Source organism: Triticum urartu, chromosome 3A, assembly GCF_056163025.1.
Source record: "Triticum urartu cultivar PI428250 chromosome 3A, HENAU_Tu73, whole genome shotgun sequence".
Classification (NCBI taxonomy): Eukaryota; Viridiplantae; Streptophyta; class Magnoliopsida; order Poales; family Poaceae; genus Triticum; species Triticum urartu.
The window spans coordinates 642,373,647-642,395,516 of NC_141875.1; the positions used below are offsets into that span (position 1 = coordinate 642,373,647).

General features: G+C 47.4%; 1 protein-coding gene across 1 annotated transcript; it reads left to right on the plus strand.

Moving 5' to 3' along the window:
* Nucleotides 1–13,467: 13,467 nt before the first annotated feature.
* Nucleotides 13,468–20,130, plus strand: LOC125545711 (26S proteasome regulatory subunit 6A homolog). The gene is made up of 10 exons (XM_048709741.2): nucleotides 13,468–13,716; nucleotides 13,810–13,926; nucleotides 15,086–15,193; nucleotides 16,252–16,443; nucleotides 16,589–16,780; nucleotides 17,199–17,317; nucleotides 17,822–17,909; nucleotides 18,168–18,287; nucleotides 18,394–18,534; nucleotides 19,815–20,130. The coding sequence occupies exons 1-10, from the start codon at nucleotides 13,567–13,569 to the stop codon at nucleotides 19,890–19,892; spliced, it is 1,305 nt and encodes a 434-aa protein (XP_048565698.1). The 5' UTR covers nucleotides 13,468–13,566; the 3' UTR covers nucleotides 19,893–20,130.
* Nucleotides 20,131–21,870: the final 1,740 nt, after the last annotated feature.

Below are 21,870 nucleotides of genomic sequence, written 5' to 3' on the forward strand. Positions count from 1 at the left end.
GGGAGAGGGAGGCGCACCAGGCATGGGCCCTAAGGCCCATCTGCCCTTAGGGTTTGCCCCCCTCCTCCCCTTAGGCGCCTTGGGCCCTTGTGGGGGGGGGGGGCGCACCAGCCCACTTGGGGCTGGTCCCCTCCCACACTTGGCCCATGCAGCCCTCCGGGGCTTGTGGCCCCACTTGGTGGACCCCCGGGACCCTCCCGGTGGTCCCGGTACGTTACCGATAAAACCCGAAACTTTTCCGGTGACAAAAACAGGGCTTCCCATATATAAATCTTTACCTCCGGACCATTCCGGAACTCCTCGTGACGTCCGGATCTCATCCGGGACTCCGAACAACATTCGGTAACCACGTATATCTATTCCCTGTAACCCTAGCGTCATCGAACCTTAAGTGTGTAGACCCTACGGGTTCGGGAGACATGCAGACATGACCGAGATGACTCTCTGGTCAATAACCAACAGCGGGATCTGGATACCCATGTTGGCTCCCACATGCTCCACGATGATCTCATCGGATGAACCATGATGTCATGGACTTAATCAATCCCGTATACAATTCCCTTTGTCTAGCGGTACGATACTTGCCCGAGATTCGATCGTCGGTATCCCGATACCTTGTTCAATCTCGTTACCGGCAAGTCTCTTTACTTGTTCCATAACACATCATCCCGTGATCAACTCCTTGATCACATTGTGCACATTATGATGATGTCCTACCGAGTGGGCCCAGAGATACCTCTCCGTTTACACAGAGTGACAAATCCCAGTCTCGATTCGTGCCAACCCAACAGACACTTTAGGAGATACCTGTAGTGTACCTTTATAGCCACCCAGTTACGTTGTGACGTTTGGCACACCCAAAGCACTCCTATGGTATCCGGGAGTTGCACAATCTCATGGTCTAAGGAAATGATACTTGACATTAGAAAAGCTTTAGCATACGAACTACATGATCTTGTGCTAGGCTTAGGATTGGGTCTTGTCCATCACATCATTCTCCTAATTATGTGATCCCGTTATCAATGACATCCAATGTCCATGGTCAGGAAACCGTAACCATCTATTGATCAACGAGCTAGTCAACTAGAGGCTTACTAGGGACATGGTGTTGTCTATGTATCCACACATGTATCTAAGTTTCCTATCAATACAATTCTAGCATGGATAATAAACGATTATCATGAAAAAGGAAATATAATAATAATCAATTTATTATTTCCTCTAGGGCATATTTCCAACAGGTGGAGCGTCAGGGGGCCCACGAGGCAGGGGCACGCCCAGGGGGGTAGGCGCGCCCCCTACCCTCATGGACAGGGGGTGGGCCCCCTGACATGGATTCTTCTTCCAATATTTTTTATATATTCCAAAAATAATCTCCGTTGATTTTCATGTCATTCCGAGAACTTTTATTTCTGCACAAAAATAACACCATGGCAATTCTGCTGAAAACAGCGTCAGTCCGGGTTAGTTCCATTCAAATCATGCAAGTTAGAGTCCAAAACTAGGGCAAATGTGTTTGGAAAAGTAGATGCGACGGAGACATATCAGCTCCCAAGTGACACCTAACCAATCTAGGAGACACCACTCTCCAAAAGGTAATAGATGGAGTGTTGATGATGGACTCCTTGCTCTTGTGCTTCAAATGATAGTCTCCCCAACACTCAACTCTCTCTCATAGGATTGGATTTGGTGGAAAGATGATTTGAGTGGAAAGCAACTTGGGGAAGGCTAGAGATCAAGATTTATGTGGTTGGAATGGAATATCTTGATCTCAACACAAGTGTAGGTGGTTCTCTCTCAGAAAATGTATGATGGAAGTGTAGGCTTTTTCTGATGGCTCTCTCCATGAATGAAGAGGGGGTGGAGGGGTATATATATCCTCCACACAAAATCTAACCGTTACACACAATTTACCAAACTCGGTGGGACCGAATCTGAAAACTCGGTCAGACCGATTCAGTTCAAAATGTGAATGTTAGGTTTTTCGGTGGGGCCTACATGTCAAATCGGTGGGACCGATTTCATTAGGGCATAACATAATCTCGGTGAGACTGATTACACAAACTCGGTAGGACCGATTTTGGTAATAAGCAAACAGAGAGTTGGTCAGGCAAACTCGGTGAGACCGAAATGTTACGAAGGGGAAACAGAGAGTTTGCATTGCGAACTCGGTGGGACTGATCGCTCATATCGGTTAGACCGAAACGTTACGAAGGGAAACAGAGAGTTTGCAATCCCATCTCGGTTATACCGAAAAGACTAGGGTTTTGTGGCAGTGGCTATGTCAACTGAACTCGGTGGCGCCGGATATAAAGTTTCGGTGGGGCCGAGTTTGACTTTTGGTTTGGGACATATGTGGATATGAGAAAGTGGTTGAGGATTTTGGAGCATATCACTAAGCATTTTGAGCAAGTAACCCATTAAGCAACACATCATCCCCTTTTAATAGTATTGGCTTTTCCTATGGACTCAATGCGATCTTGGATCACTAAAAGGTAAAAAGTAGAGTCTTGAGCTTTAGAGCTTGAGCCAATCTTTTGTCCTTAGCATTTTGAGGGGTCCACATTTCTAATCCATGCCATGCCAAACATTGAGCCTTCCTGAAATATTTATCTTGAAATAGTATTAGCTCAATGAGCTATATGTTGTTAGGAATTACCAAAACCACATAGGGATAGTTGCACTTTCAATGATTTTCAATGATGATATTCGGTGGCCGGGGAGAGGGTCGCAGTTTGACTGCATACAACTCAACCATGATAGAGTGGAGGGCATGCCAAGATCATGAGAGACTACTTTGGCCTGAATCCAAACTATCCGAAGAAGTACTTTCCTTGGCGTTTTCGGATGCACATGAGTCTTTTTTTAACTATTGCAAAAGTCGTTGAGAAGTATGATGACTTGTTCAAGCTTCGAAGAAATGCATGTGGAGAGATAAGTGCAAGCCCTCTAGTGAAGTGCATTGCGGCTGTTCGAGTCTTGGCATATGTGTGTTCGGCTGACGCAATTTGACGACTATGTGTGCATTGGTGAAGACACAACCTTGGAGGCTGTTCGAAGGTTCACCGAAGCAGTGATCGATGTTTTTGGACCGGAGTACTTGAGGGCACCTGAGGGAGTCCTGGATTAGGGGGTGTCCGGATGGCCGGACTATACCTTTAGCCGGACTCCTGGACTATGAAGATACACGATTGAAGACTTCGTCCCGTGTCCGGGGGGGACTTTCCTTGGCGTGGAAGGCAAGCTTGGCGATACGGATATGCAGATCTCCTACCATTGTAACCGACTTTGTGTAACCCTAACCCTCTTTGGTGTCTATATAAACCAGAGAGTTTTAGTCCGTAGGACAACATACACAATCATACCATAGGCTAGCTTCTAGGGTTTAGCCTCTTTGATCTCATGGTAGATCTACTCTTGTACTACCCATATCATCAATATTAATCAAGCAGGACGTAGGGTTTTACCTCCATCGAGAGGGCCCGAACCTGGGTAAAACTTCGTGTCCCTCGCCTCCTGTTACCATCCGGCCTAGACGCACAGTTCGGGACCCCCTACCCGAGATCCGCCGGTTTTGACACCGACATTGGTGCTTTCATTGAGAGTTCCTCTGTGTCGTCGCCGTCAGGCTTGATGGCTCCCACGATCATCGATAGTGATGCGGTCCAGGGTGAAACTTGTCTCCTTGGACAGATCTCTGTCTTCGGCGGCTTTGCACGATGGGCCAATTCACTTGGCCATCTGGAGCAGATCGAAAGCTATGCCCCTGGCCGTTAGGTCAGATTTGGAAGTTTAAACTACACGGCTGACATCCGCGGGGACTTGATCTTCGACGGATTCGAGCCACTGCCGAGCGTGCCGCACTGCCACGACGAGCATGATCTAGCTCTGCCGCCTAACAGTGCCTTGAAGGCCGCACCCGCATCGGCTTCGACCCTTAATTCGGAGCCAACCGCGCCGATCGAGGATGGGTGGTTGGACGCCGCCTCGGGGGCTGCGATCCTAACGGCGATTGAGCCGAACACCAGCCCCGCACTCCGCGAGACTCATGATTCCAAGGAGCCGGACTCCACTCCGGACTCTGGACCATTCGCGCCTCCGCCGATCGAATCTGATTGGACGTCGGTCATGGAGTTTACTGCCACGGACATCTTTCAGCACTTGCCCTTTGGCGATATTATAAAATCACTAAAGTCTCTCTCTTTATCAGGAGAGCCCTGGCCGGACTACGGTCAGCGAGATTGGGATGTGGACGATGAAGAAATTCAAAGCCCACCCACCACCCACTTTGTAGCCACTGTCGATGATTTAACCGACATGCTCGACTTCGACTCCGCAGACATCGACGGTATGGACACCGATGAAGGAGACGAGGAAGAACCAGCGCCTATTGGGCCCTGGAACGCCACCTCGTCATATGACGTATATATGGTGGACGCACCAAAAGATGACGACGAGGAGCGGAAGGACGCACCGAAGGCTTGTTCCCTCGAAAAGCAGTCAAAGCGGCGACGCAAGCGCCGCCCCAAATCCCGCCTCGACAGAAATAGCGATCACACAGACTCAGCGCTGGAGCAGGGTGAACCGCTGCCGGACAACGGCAATCCGGATAATCAAACCGAACAAACAAATCCTATCAAGGATAATGGTCCGGACGACATAACGCCGGACAGACACCCGGAGCAGCAGACTGCCCGTAAAAGGCTTGTTGCCACCGCAAGGAGCCTGAAAAAGCAGAAGGAAAGGCTCAAGGCCGCGCAAGACACACTCTAAATCAGATGGAGTAAAATACTCAACACTGCAGCAAGGTATGGCGACAATCGCCCCTCCAAGAGCTACCCAAAGCGGAAGCTGCTACCCGAATTCGATGAGGAGGCCTCAGAACCCCCACAACGAAATACCAAAGCAGCCACCTGGTCGGATAGACGACCCCTCTACCAATACAGAGCGGCATACAACGCCGCTCACAATACAATACGGGACCCATGCGAGGGCTCGCACCCAAAGGACGGCGCAACCAGATCCATCTATGGACCACGCAAGCGTGCCCCAGCATACAATGTAACACAACAAACATCTGAACAACGCGGTACACCCAGCTACAGGGGTGCCGCACACCCCCTATGTTTCACCGATGAGGTGCTGGACCACGAATTTCCAGAGGGATTCAAGCCCGTAAACATAGAGGCATACGACGGAACAACAGACCCTCGGGTCTGGATTGAGGACTACATCCTTCATATCCATATGGCTCGAGGAGACGATCTCCACGCCATCAAGTACCTACCCCTCAAGCTCAAAGGGCCAGCTCGTCATTGGCTCAAAGGCCTCCCCGAAATCTCCATTGGAAGTTGGGAAGAGCTCGAAGACGCCTTTCCGGCAAATTTTCAAGGGACTTATGTCCGACCTCCGGATGCAGACGATTTGAGTCATATAACTCAACAGCCCGGAGAGTCAGCCCGAAAGCTTTGGAACAGGTTTCTTACTAAAAAGAACCAGATTGTCGACTGTCCGGACGCCGAAGCCTTGGCAGCTTTCAAGCATAGCGTCCGTGACGAATGGCTCGCCAGACACCTCGGCCAAAATAAGCCGAGAACAATGGCCGCATTAACGAACCTCATGACCCACTTTTGCACGGGTGAGGACAGCTGGCTAGCCAAATGCAGCACCGGCGACCCCAGTACATCTGAAGTTAGAGATGAAAACGGAAAATCACGGCGCAACAGCAATAACAAACGCCGGAATAAAGAAGACATCACGAAGGGCACGGCAGTAAATGCCGGATTCAAAAGCTCTCGGGCAGGTCAAAAGCCGCCCCCTAAAGGCACCAGGGATGAATTGTCCAGCCTCAACAAAATTCTGGACCAAGTATGTCAGATCCATAGTACCCCTGGTAAACCTGCTAATCATACCCACAGAGAATGTTGGGTCTTCAAGCAGTCCGGCAAGCTCAACGCCGTACATAAGGGGGAGGATACACCAAGTGAAGACGAAGACGAGCCTCCCAAGCAAGACACGGCGGAACAAAAGATATTTCCACCAGAAGTCAAAACAGTAAACGTGTTACACGTGATCAAGGGAAAAACAACACGGCACTCCCAGGAAAATATACCCAAGTGCCTGTCACCGCGAAGTCCTGCCACTGGTCGTCTCAACCGATCACTTTCGACCATCGCGATTACTCAGCAAGTATCCGACACGCAGGATGGGCTGCCCTGGTATTAGACCCAGTAATTGGCGGATATCACTTCACACGAGTCTTGATGGACGGCGGCAGCAGCCTAAACTTAATATATCAGGATACAATCCGCGGGATGGGGTTAGACCCAACACAAATTCGCCATAGCAATACTACCTTTAAAGGAGTAACGCCAGGCCCAGGGGCTCGTTGTACGGGCTACCTCCTACTACAGGTTATATTCGGCTCTCCCGATAACTTTCGTCATGAGCATTTAACCTTCCACATCGCTCCATTTCAAAGTGGCTATCAAGCACTGCTCGGACGCGAAGCTTTCGCTCGCTTCAATGCAATAGCACACTACGCCTCCCTCACACTCAAGATGCCCGGTCCATGTGGCATCATTTCAGTGAATGGAAATATCAAGCGATCTCTGCGCGCCGAAGAGAGTGCGGCTGCCGTGGTAGCCGCACACTAAAGGCGCCCGGACCAGTGAAAGCATCCAAATAGGTCGTCAAGACCTCAGACACAACTAATCAAGTCCAGCGCCGCTATTTATACCGAATAAGTGGTCACACCCCTATTTGTCAATACAAGGGGCTCAACGCGCGCAGACAAGTGGCAATTTCTTATCATCTTGAATTATACATGGTTTCTTTAAAAACTATCCTTTTTGCACGACAACTTTTTCACTTAACTTCCTCTCTTTTACAGACGATCATCGTGCTACACCCGTCCAGGATACGGCACAACGGAGACACAGGCGCAGACGTGCAGCAGGGACCCGCTCCAAGGATTCTTTTTAGATTAAGACCCTGCGTAAACCTCTTTTACTGTCTCTTGTTGATACATATCCACCGTTGAGAAGGATGCTGACGTCTTGGCATGTGGCCACGCCAGAACAATGCACGTACCTGGACACAAGGGGCTTCTTACAAAGGCCATTATTTAGGCCCGGTTTATACCACAAAGACCGAATACCTTAGGGAGTGTTCGGCGTCGCGAGTTTGGCCCTATATGCATCAGCTCCGAATCATTGTCTTTGGTCAAATGTTGGGTTTGCCCGGCTCCTGTGTTTTGGTGCCTTACGTTCCGCTTTACCGGCTAAGGTAGCACCAGGAGAACTACTGCGATTGTGCCCTGGTTCATCCGGACGAGCACCTCAGTAGAGAAAGCCGAAAACTGACTGTCATGATATAGTGTGAGACTGGTCAACCACTCGATGACCTGTGGGAATGTTAGAATTCCTCCGCCTTAATGAAGGGCCATTTTCCGGCCAGGCATGTACGCACCCCGGAACCGGGAGAGTGCGGAGCCACCAGATAGCCCCACTGTCAAACTCCTATGGCTAAGTGAAAGTGCTAAAGCATTATAGTCCGGTTGCCTCGCTCGCTCCGCTATCACCTCCTTAATAGGACCAAGACGTTGGGTTAAGTGTGAACGCATGTTTTTGCGAGCACCTCCGCATTATATGCGTGGGGGTTGAAGCCGACGACTGCAATCTTTCAGGTTCTACACATGTATACATAAACGGCCGCCCAGGAGGCATCATATTACTTTCAGGCAAAAGTATAAAAATAGCCTTATAAAAATTAATAAAAGCATTTCGCTTACAATGAGATTACATATCACTCAAACATAATATTTTTTGAGCACTGGGTCTCTATCAAACGGGCACCCTCAAGAACTTCTTCAAAGTAGTGCTCAGCAGCCTTTCGACCTATAGCCGAATCCCGCGCTGCAACATTGGTAGCATCCATCTCTGCCCAGTATGCCTTAACACGGGCAAAGGCCATCCATGCACCCTCTATGCACGCTGCCTCTTCATCGCATTAATGTGCGGCACCACGTCAAGGAACTGCTGCACCAAGCTGAAATAGCTGTTCGGTTTTGACCTTTTCGGCCATAGCTGATCCACAACAGACCTCATGGAGAGTCCGGACAACCTATTTAGTTCGGCCCATTCGGCTAATTGGTCAGTCAATGAAAGTGGATGCTCGGGAGGATGGAATTGTCTCCAAAACAGCTGGTCTACTTCATGGTCCGTCTGACCCTGAAAGTACTTGGCCGCATCGACAGCGCTCGTCGCCAAATCTATATACACATCCTCCGAACTCCACAGCCGATCCAGAGGGGCATACCGTGGATCTCCGAACTTCCTCCGCAACATAAAGGATTTCCTAGCTACAATATCCCCGGCTTCCCGCAGCTCCTCCTTTGCCCTCATAGCAGAACGGAGGTCTTTTCTCGTCGCAGCAGCCTTCTCAAGGTCCGATGCCTTCGCTTGGTTTTCCTTTTCAAGAACCCAGCAACGGTCGGCGGCGGCTTTTAATTCTATGGGCATCTTGTCTTGGCTCTCGCCATGCGCGGCCTTCTCAGCTTGCAACTCTTCGGCCGCCTTCAAAGCAGCCGCATTACCCAACCTCGCTTGTTCCTTGGCTCGGGCAAGTTCTGCCCGCAAGGCTTCAACAGTGGCAGCTCCATCTGCAGTCACAACATATTAAAGATGCTGGCATCATACTGCTCTTCCTATTGTGGCATTTACCAGATAATGACACTTACCCTGTGCCTCGTTAAGCCTTTTGTTAACAAGCTCAATGTCGGCGTCTGCCGCATCCAACTACCGTTCTAAATGGGCAAACTCGCCAGTCCAGCTAGCCACCGGAGTTTCCATCACCTGCACATAGAGGCAGTATGGTTATTACCTGGGAATATGATCCTCTGTTCGTCGTCGTTTCCGACGACAACCAGAGTCTCAGGGGCTACTATCTACACAGGGCACACCTAGCATGTGCAGGACTATCATACATTCTTTTACGTACCTCAAAGCCCGTCAGTAGACTCATAAAAGCTTCATGCAATCCGCTTTCGGCGGATGATATTCTCTCCATCACTGTATTCATCAGCACACGGTGTTCATCTGAGATGGCCGCTCGCCCCACCAACTCCCTCAGAACATCCGATCGCACACTAGACGGTGCCGGACTCTTTTGTCTGCTCTCTTCGGGAGCTGGACACTGGGAGCTTCGGGGGTCAATGGGATTATCTTCTGGCCTCACCGGACTCGGAGAGGCCCTCCGCGACGACACTTCAGGGTCGCCCGCTTCCGGAGCGGAGGAGTCCGGAGGAGGCGTTTCGCCCTCCATCATCTCTGGAAGAAGATCCCCCGAAGACAAGCTCATTTGAGAGGGGCTAAGGCCCGAACTGCAAAAATATATGCGGTGGTTATCTTCTCAGAAGAAAAAGATGGCATATCTGTACTATTAAAGTACTTCGGGTCACTTACGACTCGCGGGAGAATTGATCCCCCCGCAGACTTTGTGCGGCAACGGTGCCCCCCAAGGTAGGACCCTCTGTGGGAGACTTCTTCTCCCGTTTGGAAGCTTCGGCTTCCGAATCCCCGGGCGCAGTCCTTTTCCTCTTCTGGTCGTCTTCCTTCATGGAGACGCTCGCTCCCTCGGCTAGAATGGGCAGCGTTGGGGGCCCGCGTCCGCCCGCATTATCCTCCACAGTATCTTCCTTCAAGGGCTCCGGGCAAGGTGTGGTCTGGAGCATCTTTTCCAATACCGGATTTTCCAAACCCTCAGGGAGGGGGACCGAACACCGAATCAACTTCGCCTTTGTTAGCCAGTCCTGGTCAAAAAGCGAACTCTCAGAAATAACTCCGTAACAAAGGAGAGATAGTATGTTCGGCTGGAAGATGCCTTACCTGTTCGGCGGCGCGGTTACTACTCAGGCCCACGTCCTCGGTGATTTCCGGACACTCCACCTGAGGTCCGAAGAATGACTTGTACATCTCCTCGTGCGTCAGGCCGAGAAAATTTTGAATGGCACGCGGTCCCTCGGGATTGAACTCCCATAGGCGAAGAGGCCGGCGTTTGCAAGGCTGGACTTGACGAACCAGCATAACTTGTATTACCGCAACCAAACTGAAATCTCCATTGATGAGATCGCGAATGTGGCTTTGCAGTATAGGCACGTCCTTGGCTGGACCCCAGCTCAGACCTCTGCTGATCCATGACATCAGTTGTGGTGGAGGGCCCAAGCGGAAAACAGGGGCGGCCGCCCACTTGGCACTTCTAGGAGCCGTGATGTAGAACCACTCCCGTTGCCACAATTCAGACACCTCTGGGATGGAACCTTTAGGCCACGGAGCTCCTGCCATCTTGCGTATTGAGGCACCTCCACACGCTGCATGTTGCCCCTCGATCGTCTTCGGCTTCACTTCAAAGGTCTTGAGCCATAGGCCAAAGTGAGGGGTAACCCGGAGGAAGGCCTCGCACACGACAATAAATGTCGTGATATGAAGAAAAGAGACCGGAGCTAGATCATGGAAGTCTAGCCCGTAATAAAACATCAGACCCCTGACAAAAGGATCCAGAGCAAGGCCTAGACCTCTGAGGAAGTGGGAGACGAACACGACGTTCTCGTTGGGTTCGGGGGTGGCAACGGCCTGCCCTCGGGGAGGCAGCCGATGCAAAATCTCGGCGGTCAAATATCTGGCCTCCCTCAACTTTTTGATGTCTTCTTCCGTGACGGAGGAAGGCACCCATTGGCCTTGAAGGCTAGATCCGGACATGACTGAAGGTTCGGAGCACCTGACCTGAACTTAGGGCGTTTGAGCTTGAGGTGGGGGAAGGATTCGATTGAGCACGGGAGGGAAAAATAAAAGCCTTGTCCCCTTTATAAAGAGGGTGAATATCAAGCGTCCTCTCCGTGTCCGTTTGGACTTGCCTATGATCTAGGAGTCCTAGAAGCGGCTGGGTTACCCACGCCCGCATTGATGAGAATCCCGGAATAAGGGGACATGATCTCTGCTTTAACAAGACGTGCCAAGGAAACCGCCTCGCATGACGCGTTGAGGTGGGATAATGAAACGACTCGGATAAAGGCTTGGCCGTGGTGTGTCACATTACGGAATACGTCAGCAGATTAGATTTGTGTAAATATTATTCTCTCTATGACAATATGTGGAAACTTATTTTGCAAAGCCGGACACTATCTTTGTGTTCAAAATCTTCTATGAAGTACTTGGAGGAGGAACCCGCCTTGCAATGCCGAAGACAATCCGCGCGCCGGACTCGTCGTCATTGAAGCCTGGTTCAGGGGCTACTGAGGGAGTCCTGGATTAGGGGGTGTCTGGATGGCCGGACTATACCTTCAGCCGGACTCCTGGACTATGAAGATACACGATTTCGTCCCGTGTCCGGGAGGGACTTTCCTTGGCGTGGAAGGCAAGCTTGGCAATACGGATATGCAGATCTCCTACCATTGTAGCCGACTTTGTGTAACCCTAACCCTCTCCTGTGTCTATATAAACCGGAGAGTTTTAGTCCGTAGGAAACATACACAATCATACCATAGGCTAGCTTCTAGGGTTTAGCCTCTCTGATCTCGTGGTAGATCTACTCTTGTACTACCCATATCATCAATATTAATCAAGCAGGATGTAGGGTTTTACCTCCATCAAGAGGGCCCGAACCTGGGTAAAACTTCGTGTCCCTCGCCTCCTGTTACCATCCGGCCTAGACGCACAGTTTGGGACCCCCTACCCGAGATCCACCGGTTTTGACACCAACAGCACCCAACAAGGAAGATGCCCAAAGGTTGACGGAAGAAAGTGAAGCAAGAGGATGGCCATGGATGCTTGGATCACTTGACTGTATGCACCGGACATGGAAGAATTGTCCAGCAGGGTGGAAAGGGTGAAAGTGCAACTAATTCTCGGATGGTTTTGGTAATTAATAACAACATAATCACCATTGAACTAATGCCTACTCAAATAATATTTCAGAAAAGTTCAATCTAGGCATGGCAATGGGATGTGAACGTCGACCCCTCAAAATGCAAAGGACAAACATTGGCAAAAGCTCCAAGACTCTACATTATTTTGCTTAAGTGATCAAAGCTCACATTGAGTACATAGGAAAACCAGTACTATTAAAAGGGGATGCTCGGACCTCGCGGAGTTCCTCTAGACCAGGGCTACCCGACCTGGGCGACATCGTCACCTATTCTGGCTTATCTTTGTTGCGATGTTCTGGACTCTATGGAGGACACATAATAAAATGGTGATTGAGCGGGTCTTTCCGCGGCAGGCATCTGACTCCTTCAAATTCCTTGCTTTTCTGCAACACTAGCACCCGCTCTCTAGGCAGCGCGACCGCGATCGACTTGGACTCATGCTGGATATGCTACTGGCCACAACGCATCGACTATCATCTTTGTAGGGCCGCTTAGCGGTAGCCACCAGGCGTTTTTTTCTTATTTATCTTGTGCTTATTTTGGGGCATGATTTTGCTATTGCTCCAGCCATCGTTGATGATTTGAAGCTCGGACGTTCGTTGTATGATCCATTGCTTTATTTATAAAGCGGCGCGAAAGCCTATTTCGAGAGACATGATATTCATCAAATTCTCCAAACTCAGCAAGTATGAGGTGACTATGCGCATATCCTTTTGTTCGACATCTTATTCTTTTGCCGATGCATATATCTATTTCATCAAAGTGTAGGTGTTTTCCTATTCTCTGGTTGGTGATCGATGGTTGTTTCTGTTTTTTTGTTTGCGTTTGAACAATCACAGTTGTTTAGATTAAGCATCTGCATATGTACTGTGTGTAGTTGCAACCTCCAGCCATATGTGTCGACTGAATCTACTTCCTTTTCTTTGTTTTCAAATATAGGACAAAAGTAATGTTTAATTTTTTTGTTCAATCCATCATATTCTTTTGGGAATCAAGTTCCAGACACGTGGGTAGCTGATCGACAGTGGAGCTACGGGAGTGATGGACATGCGACGAGGGAAGGAGAAAGAAGGAAGGACGAGGAAGGAGGGACAGGGGTGCCAAAGCCGAGAGAAAGAATCAAAGGAGGGAGACACCAAGGGAGGTGGCATGGGAGAATTAAGTGACGAATTTAGTGATCATTGTGATAAAAGACTGTCATGGTCCCTCTAATGATAAGTGGGTGGCTAAATTTTCCAAACACGGAATCACTTGATAAAAATATTTCTATGCACGATGAAACTATATCTATTGCTACTATTGATGATGATTACGATATTTCTATTATTTATTTATTTATTACCCTTGAAACCACAGGGGTGTACATTTCTATTATATAATCAGAAGTCGGGAATTGCAAAAAGGTTAGGGGGTGGTTAAGGATATACCAAAAAGCCACCACTCCGGGCCCCGGCTCACGGACCCAAAACATCCAACTGGGCTGCATTTCCTGCGGAAAGGCCCAAGGCCCAGGCCGACAACCTATACCTGAAGCTCAAGCCGAAGTCAGGGGAATCACCATCAACTCCTTCCCCAAGCCGCAACCTCCCACAAATCTCCGCCGGCCCTCCCCTTCCGACCCGCACAGGCCGCAGCAGAGCGCCATGTCGTCCTCCCCTACCCCCGCGCCAGACGCCGGCGCCGCCGCGATGGCCGTCGACGACTCGTCGGAGACCGACCAGCTCGACTCCATGTCCACGGAGGACATCGTCCGGGCCACCCGCCTCCTCGACAACGAGGTCCGCGTCCTCAAGGTACGGCCCCCCTCCCCCGAACCCTAGCAGCCGCTATCCCGTCCCATCGGTCCAGGGTCGCCTGATCTGGTTTGTCTGTTCGCGGGGGTGCAGGACGAGCTGCAGCGGAACAACCTGGAGCTCGAGAACGTCAAGGACAAGATCAAGGAGAACCAAGAGAAGATAAAGCTCAACAAGCAGCTGCCCTACCTCGTCGGCAACATCGTCGAGGTTCGTGCCTCACCTGCCCCGGGAATTTACCCGATCTGGATGTGGATGCGGAAATTATGGGTTTCTGTACCGAGTTCATTCATGCCGGATTCACGATTCCCCGATCCAGTATTAGTTCGTGCAAACCAGATTAGTAGCCCAGAGTAGCGTCTGACTTCACATGCTCTTGTTTTGAGCTTCACTGCGTGCTGATTGATGAGGGGCCAGTGACTGTATGCCCTAGTTTAGTTGCTGGAAATGTTTGACCTCACAGAAACGCATAGTTACACGCCAATTTGCCTGTGTAGGTCCTGCCTCACCTGGTGGTGGAGGTCCTACCTCACCTCATATCTGCTCTTAATGAACACGTTCAGATTACTACATGGACCAACCCAGATTATCCATTAGGCGATAGATATAGTACCTTGGCGTCGTCTAGACCGCGGCGTCAAGCTGCAGAGGTAGCTGCATCGTAATTGTACATGCCATAGTCTGACGGCGCGACGGCCGCGTGAATGATTTGATGATCAGTACTGATGATGATGCCCGCAGTATTGGAGCGGCGGCAGCGGCGGCCAAGCTGGCGCGGCATGCTGCCCTGGAGGCCCCAAAGCGGCGAGGTTGACCTATTAGCCTAGCGGGCGACGGGCGTCAGGGACCATGGGTTGAGGGAGACGAATCGGCAGTCCTGATCGTGAATGCGTGATGGATGGGAGCAGTGAACGGCGTGATTGATGGGCGTGGAGAATAAACCGGGGGTGGGGTTGGAAACTTGGGGCAACGGGGCTTTAGTTTTGGAAGAAAATCCCTGGTGGGAGGAGAATAAAATCAGTGGGGCACGTATGTGGTGGGTCTTGTATCGATTGACGGGCAACGAACGAACGACTACCGGACTGCACCTTTAGGAGTAGAGATTATCTAGGAGGAGGTAAATCAATTGCAACTGTATTGCTTGCTATGTGGTAGCTATCTGGAATCAGTTGGTGTGTATCAGTGCTGTTGTTCATTAGCTTCTGATAACTTATCTGGCAAGGATAAACTGCTGCACTCATTTTTTCTTTTCCTTAAACTCAGAACTGATATTTTCAAGGTTATAGTCTGCCAGGTTGCTGATAAATATGTTGACTTCAGATGCATTTTTACTTGGAAATCTACTAATGTAATTTATCAACTGTTTCAGATATTGGAAATGAACCCTGAAGATGAGGCTGAAGAGGATGGCGCTAATATAGATCTGGACTCACAGAGGAAAGGAAAATGTGTTGTTCTTAAGACATCCACAAGACAGGTAAATAGACTTGCTCGAACTTGCTGTGGTGCTTATACATCTCTAGTATCCGTTAATACTTCTACTCCAACTGCATATGCATGAACTGTCATGGATGTAGCCCAGGCATGCCGGTGGTTGGTGCCATAGGAATGTGTACTCACAGAGGAAAGATACTCCATGGTTGATTAGTTGTGTGTATTCAGTTTGACTCCGATTTTAGTGTTTTTGCCTATATTTGGGAGAGCTGAGTAGTACAACAGAAGTTAGTTAAGTGCTAGTGGTGTAGCTCAGCGCAGTTCAGGAGGTGGATAATTAGGAAAGTGATAAGATTATGAGTTCATTTGGTTTCAAGTTAGTACAAGCATCAAGTCTCACGGGCCTAGTTAAGTACGTAGTTTTGTACGAGAGCAGGTGTTGTAATCTTTGACACTATGGACCTCCATCTAAACAAGCAGTAAGATTCTTAAGTAGATTTTAATTTTGATTGACAACTCTCCTATAGGCTATAAACACCAACATTTGTTATTTTAACTGAGTTTAGCATGTCAACCATGCCAAGTTCTCCTGGGAGTTGGTACCATGATACTCCCTCCGTTCCTAAATATTTGTCTTTTAGAGATTTCAAATGGACTACCACATAAGGGTGCATATAGACATATTTTAGAGTGTAGATTCACTCATTTTGCTCCGTATGTAGTCACTTGTTGAAATATCTAGAAAGACAAATATTTAGGAACGGAGGGAGTACATCAATCACAGATAGCCGAATTTATTATGTCAGACGTCACATCCTAGTACTTTGCAGCGTCAATATTCCTGTCGCTGCCTGTGTACAGCATTTTACCTGGTCAATTTATCTGTATCCATATTAACCCTTTCATTTATGAGCCTGGGCTATTTTAATTTAGATTTTTGGAACTTGACAAGGTTTATTTCCACATACCATTTGATGAATATCATATTCTCATTAGTTGGGCAATCTTAGCTGTTTTAGAGAATCAATTTACTTGTGTGCTGTAAAAAGTTGGGACGTGCTGCTCAAGGCTTCTCCGTTTATTTTCTATTCTTGATTGCAGACTATATTCCTTCCTGTGATCGGGCTAGTTGACCCTGATAACCTCAAGCCTGGTGATTTGGTTGGAGTCAACAAGGACAGCTACTTGATATTAGACACGCTACCTTCGGAGTATGACTCTCGAGTAAAGGCAATGGAGGTAGATGAAAAGCCTACGGAGGATTATAATGACATTGGTGGCCTTGAGAAAGAGGTATTTACTAGGATGATTACCAGGTTATCTTTCTGTAGGTAGTACAATGTTAAGTTTCTTACCTCAGAATATTTTTAGTTGATAATTGTTCGCTTTTATTTGCTCCCTCATGTTCTGATTTTGTATTGTCTAATTTCTAATGCAGATTCAGGAACTTGTTGAAGCTATAGTGTTGCCAATGACACACAAGGAGCAATTTCAGAAGTTGGGAATCCGTCCCCCGAAAGGAGTTCTCTTATATGGACCACCTGGGACGGGAAAGACGTTGATGGCTCGTGCATGTGCTGCACAAACCAATGCAACCTTTCTGAAACTTGCTGGTCCGCAGCTAGTCCAGGTAACTAACTTTGGATGTTCATTGAAAGCAGAATGTGCAATATCATGTTATTATTTGTTTCAATGAACTAGATGGTCATACTAATTGACTTATTCTAGGGCTAGCAGGCTTATTCTACCAATCATTGAACACTGCTTTGGCATGCTTTGCAGACTATGATCAGTTCTGTTAAGATGATTGTATCTTTCTTCACACTCAAGTGAACTTTGATTGTAATCCTTAACTGTGTAGTTGATAGTGATTAAGTATTCTTTAGCATCATTGGCTCAGGATATGACTTGAATATCGACTTGCATCTAAAATTGCTGGCTCCAACATAGAATGTCCATTTGCATCTGTAATATTCCCGGGTCCAGCATTTTTTAATTCTTCTGGGTATCTTTCAGTCAAATATTAACATTTTTGTGAATTGTTTCAGATGTTCATTGGTGACGGGGCAAAGCTTGTCCGAGATGCCTTTGAGCTGGCAAAGGAGAAGGCCCCCTGCATCATTTTTATTGATGAGATTGATGCAATTGGAACAAAGCGTTTTGACAGGTGCATTTTGCATTTTGTTTTGCATGCATCGCTTGTACACTAAGCGTTGTTATTTTTATAGTTTAGTGCAGTGTAAATGCTTAGTTTCTCGTTACCTATTGTGGTTGAAGTATGCCTCGTCATGTCGCTACTCTTGTTTTTAATTTGGCGAATTGTCTGATGAATGGACAATTATTGTATTAAGGTTGTATTAAGGTTGAGACACTTATTTTGGTATAATCTTTGTATGAAGAAAATCAGTTAGTGTCCCTGCAAGTCGAACAGTCCTTAAACCTTCTATGTCATCATATGTAAAATAAGAGAAACTGTTCATGATTTTATACTTCCAGAGATAAATACATCTTAACTACTTTCAGCATATGCTGCACATATCATATGTGATGATGTTGTTAACCTATTAATGCAGGGTAAAGATATTGATTACTTGCAACTAGATCTGATATTTTTTACCGTGAAGTATATATTTGATATTGTTTGTATTTTCCTTTTTCTATTTGACTGCAGTGAAGTGAGTGGTGACAGAGAAGTGCAACGAACTATGTTGGAGTTGCTGAATCAGCTAGATGGATTTAGCAGTGATGAGAGGATAAAGGTCAGCATGTCCTAATATTTGTCTCTGTAATCTGAATGCACGCAAGCTCAACCTGTAAAGATAATTTGTTTTGTACTGATGGTTTGGCCTAACTAGTTTTGAAAACAGTAATTTGTTAAAATAGACATTTTTATTTGATTGATTAGTGAGTAGCCACAAATTCGCTTCAGTTGGTCATAATTTGAGAGATGATGAATACCTGATCAGATGTTTTATTCATTCTGTTTCCTTAACACATTGTTGTTATGTGACTTGCAGGTGATAGCTGCAACCAATCGTGCAGATATTCTCGATCCTGCTTTACTCCGTTCTGGTCGCCTGGACAGAAAGATTGAGTTCCCTCATCCGACGGAAGAAGCAAGAGCTCGGATTTTGCAAGTATGTCTCTTGCAATTTGTTAGAGGCTGATAACTCTTATTGCGTTAATTGCTTACCTTTTGGTTTTGTGTGCTCAAAGAAGTTTCTTCTGTGTTCTATCTTGTAGATTCACTCAAGAAAGATGAACGTACATCCTGATGTCAACTTTGAGGAGCTGGCTCGTTCAACTGATGATTTCAACGGTGCACAGCTGAAGGCTGTTTGTGTGGAAGCTGGCATGCTTGCTCTACGCAGGGACGCTACAGAGGTTTGTGCTGACTCTTATTCTTTTGCCACATTTGTGCCTTTATGGAAGTATCAGTTTGTTGGTAGATAATGGAAGTTGATAAACGCAGATAAAATCGATTAGGATGTTAGATCAGAAAATGAAATTATAAACAAATCAACATTAGGTCTATTGTATGTTCAGCATGAACTGAACAGCCTGAAGTTTCTTTCCTACTTCTAAAGATTTGAGTTGGTGGTGAGTTCACTCAGCTCAACTTCTTACCCTTAATTGCGGGTCCTACTACACAGCAGATGAAATAAAAAATCTATTGACTGATGTTGAACCTGGTAGTCTCCTGTGCATGGATAGCAACCTGGTACGCTCAGATTTTTTAGAGAGAAAAATATACATCTCTTCCTCAGGACTTCCTGTTACGCCGCTGCTATTGCTCAATCCCCCATCATCCCCTGACAGTCCTCGTTCTGCCGCCTCTACGCTCCAATTGCTGTCCACCGGCGTTCGTTTTTTTAATCCTCGCCTCTCCTGACGCTGCAACCTATAGCTTGCTACGAGGAGAGTGGTAACTGTGGGACATGCTAGCCACCAGACTGCTCTGCTGCAGCTACTGGAGCTCGGCGCTGGTGGGTTCTAGACCGATGTGAGGATATGCGTGGGCAACGGGTTTGGGGCTGGGGATTTCTGCTGGTGCTGGGCGTAGAAGTTGTATTCGGGAGAGAGCCATTGGGTATTGGGAAATTGAAAGATTTTGACGTCAAATCTTTTTAGACTGTTCAGGTTCAATCATCAAGTATATACTTCCTCCGTTCCTAAATAGGAGTATTTGTCTTTTTAGAGATTTCAAATGGACTATCATATACGGATGTATATAGACATATTTTAGAGTGTAGATTCACTCATTTTGCTCCGTATCTAGTCACTTGTTGAAATGTCTAGAGACAAATGTTTAGGAACGGAGCGAGTATAAAACTGAGAAGATACTGATATTTTGTCGCAACACTTTTGTAAAATATACTATGAGCTTCTAATAAATGTCTATATTCATTATTTGGTTGTTCCGTGGCAACGCACGGGCACTGATCTAATAATACATTTTACAATAGAGAATCACAGTGGAATATAAATACAGTATAAAAGATGCACTTTGATATCTCGAAGCATTTTTGTGTCTTGGTAGCTCGTACCATCAATTTTTTTGATTTGACTGCCTGAAGTGACTTGCCTCATGAAGCATGTTAACTGTATTCAGAAACAAGGGATAATGTACTGCTGCGCTCAACCCTATCTTTTTGCATATGCAGGTGATCCATGAAGATTTCAACGAAGGCATTATCCAAGTTCAAGCAAAGAAGAAGTCCAGCTTGAATTATTACGCTTAGTTTCCCTTGAGTAATCAGAACGCTTGGTCCTGTGATGACCGCTGTTTGTAACACTCGGCTACCGTTTTTATTTGGAATATAGTTTAATTCTCGAATCCTTGTGATTGTGTGAAGCACTCTTGCTTTGTGCCTGTACCCAAAGAGATTATTTCTAGCCAATTGCTCTGTGCCGAAAATGTTTACGGCTTGTTCAGGATGCATTAGCTATATTCCAAATAAAAATGGTAGGTTGGTGCCAGATTGATGTCCCGAGGGACTCACCACTTACTTTTGCTTTTCTATTAGTGTGTCCATGGGCATCATCACCTCACCCTTTCCTGCCATGAAACGATGAGGGGAGGAAGAAACAAACATGGCAAAATTTGGACCTAATAATAACCAATTGTTTTACGGCTGCTTGCGCCCTGTTTTTTCTGAACATGGGATATTTCCAAGTTATCATTTCAATCGAGCGGGGAGGGTGAAGGCGATGGTCCCTGACGGACGGAGCTGCTGTTGCTGCTTGGTATTTTGGGTTGGAACCTACCACCACCACCACCAGCTCCTAGCCTAGCAAAATATGGAGCCCGGCCGGGCACTGTTTGAGGCCGGCTGATCTGTGATTGGGGTTTTCATCCCCTTCCGCGAGACGGCTTCTTTTTCTACTCTCTCCGTCTCAAAATTCTTGTCTTATATTTGTCTAGATACGGATGTATCTAATACTAAAACGTGATCTGATACATCCGTATTTAGACCCGCTAATAATCTCAAAACCATGTTCGTCTTCTCTTCCATTTTTTTACTTGCTGGTTTGCATTACGGAATTAACCGTCCTCCCAGGTTTTCCCCTGAAAAATACACCATGCTACCAGAATTGCTTGTACACATACGCGGAGGCATGCACAAACAAAAGGAAGGTACGGGTGGGCAGACGGCATGGAATACGAACGTCGAGCGCAGGAGATTTATGATTGGCCTGGCCGTGAGATTTGTTCAACAAACGTGCTCCTCAAAACATAAATACGTACTAATACTACTGTACGGTGTACACTAATTAATGACAGCATTGAACCGCTGAGCTCAGTAGTGTAGTGGACGCCTCACACCGGGCCCATTCGCTACTGCTGTTGTTGCTCCTACCATAGTACTCCCTTCGTAAAGAAATATAAAAGCGTTTAGATTGTTTACAGAGGGAGTAGAACACAATTCAGATTCTTCTATTATCCATATTGGAGCAAAAAAACAGCACCGCAAAGAAAGACCCAACATGCACGTCCCGACGGCACACCAACTGTTGTCGCGACAGGAGTTCTACGTCATTTTGTGAAACGGGAGAGTCGTATCCACGCGTGCAGCTTGGAAGTCATCTAACTCAACCAAGAAACGTGGGCGACGTTGATCTAGAAGGACCAACCGTGTAACACCCCGCATGTAATTTACTTTATATGTATCCCAACTCTTGCCGTTTCCGGCGCTAAGTTATTTTATTTTTCTCGGGTTTGGGTTTTTGTCTCCGTGTGTTGTTGCCTTTGTCATGCATCTCTTATCATGTCATCATGTGCATTACATTTGCATACGTGTTCGTCTCATGCATCCGAGCATTTTCCCCGTTGTCCGTTTTGCATTCCGGCGCTCCTATCTCCTCCGGTGCCCCTTTCTACCTCTTTTCGTGTGTGGGGGTTAAACATTTCCGGATTGGACCGAGACTTGTCATGCGGCCTTGGTTTACTACCGGTAGACCGCCTGTCAAGTTTCGTGTCATTTGGACTTCGTTTGATACTCCAACGGTTAACCGAGGGATCGAAAAGGCCTCGTTTGTGTTGCAGCCCAACACCCTTCCAATTTGGCCCAAAACCGCACCTCATTTGGAGTCTCCTAGATCCTCCTACCTCTATATATAGACCCCTCATTCCAAATCCCGGGACTCTTCTTTCCCTAACCCTAAAATTCCTCGCGCCGCCGCCGAACAAAGCCGCCGCCGCCCCTCGCGCCCATTCAC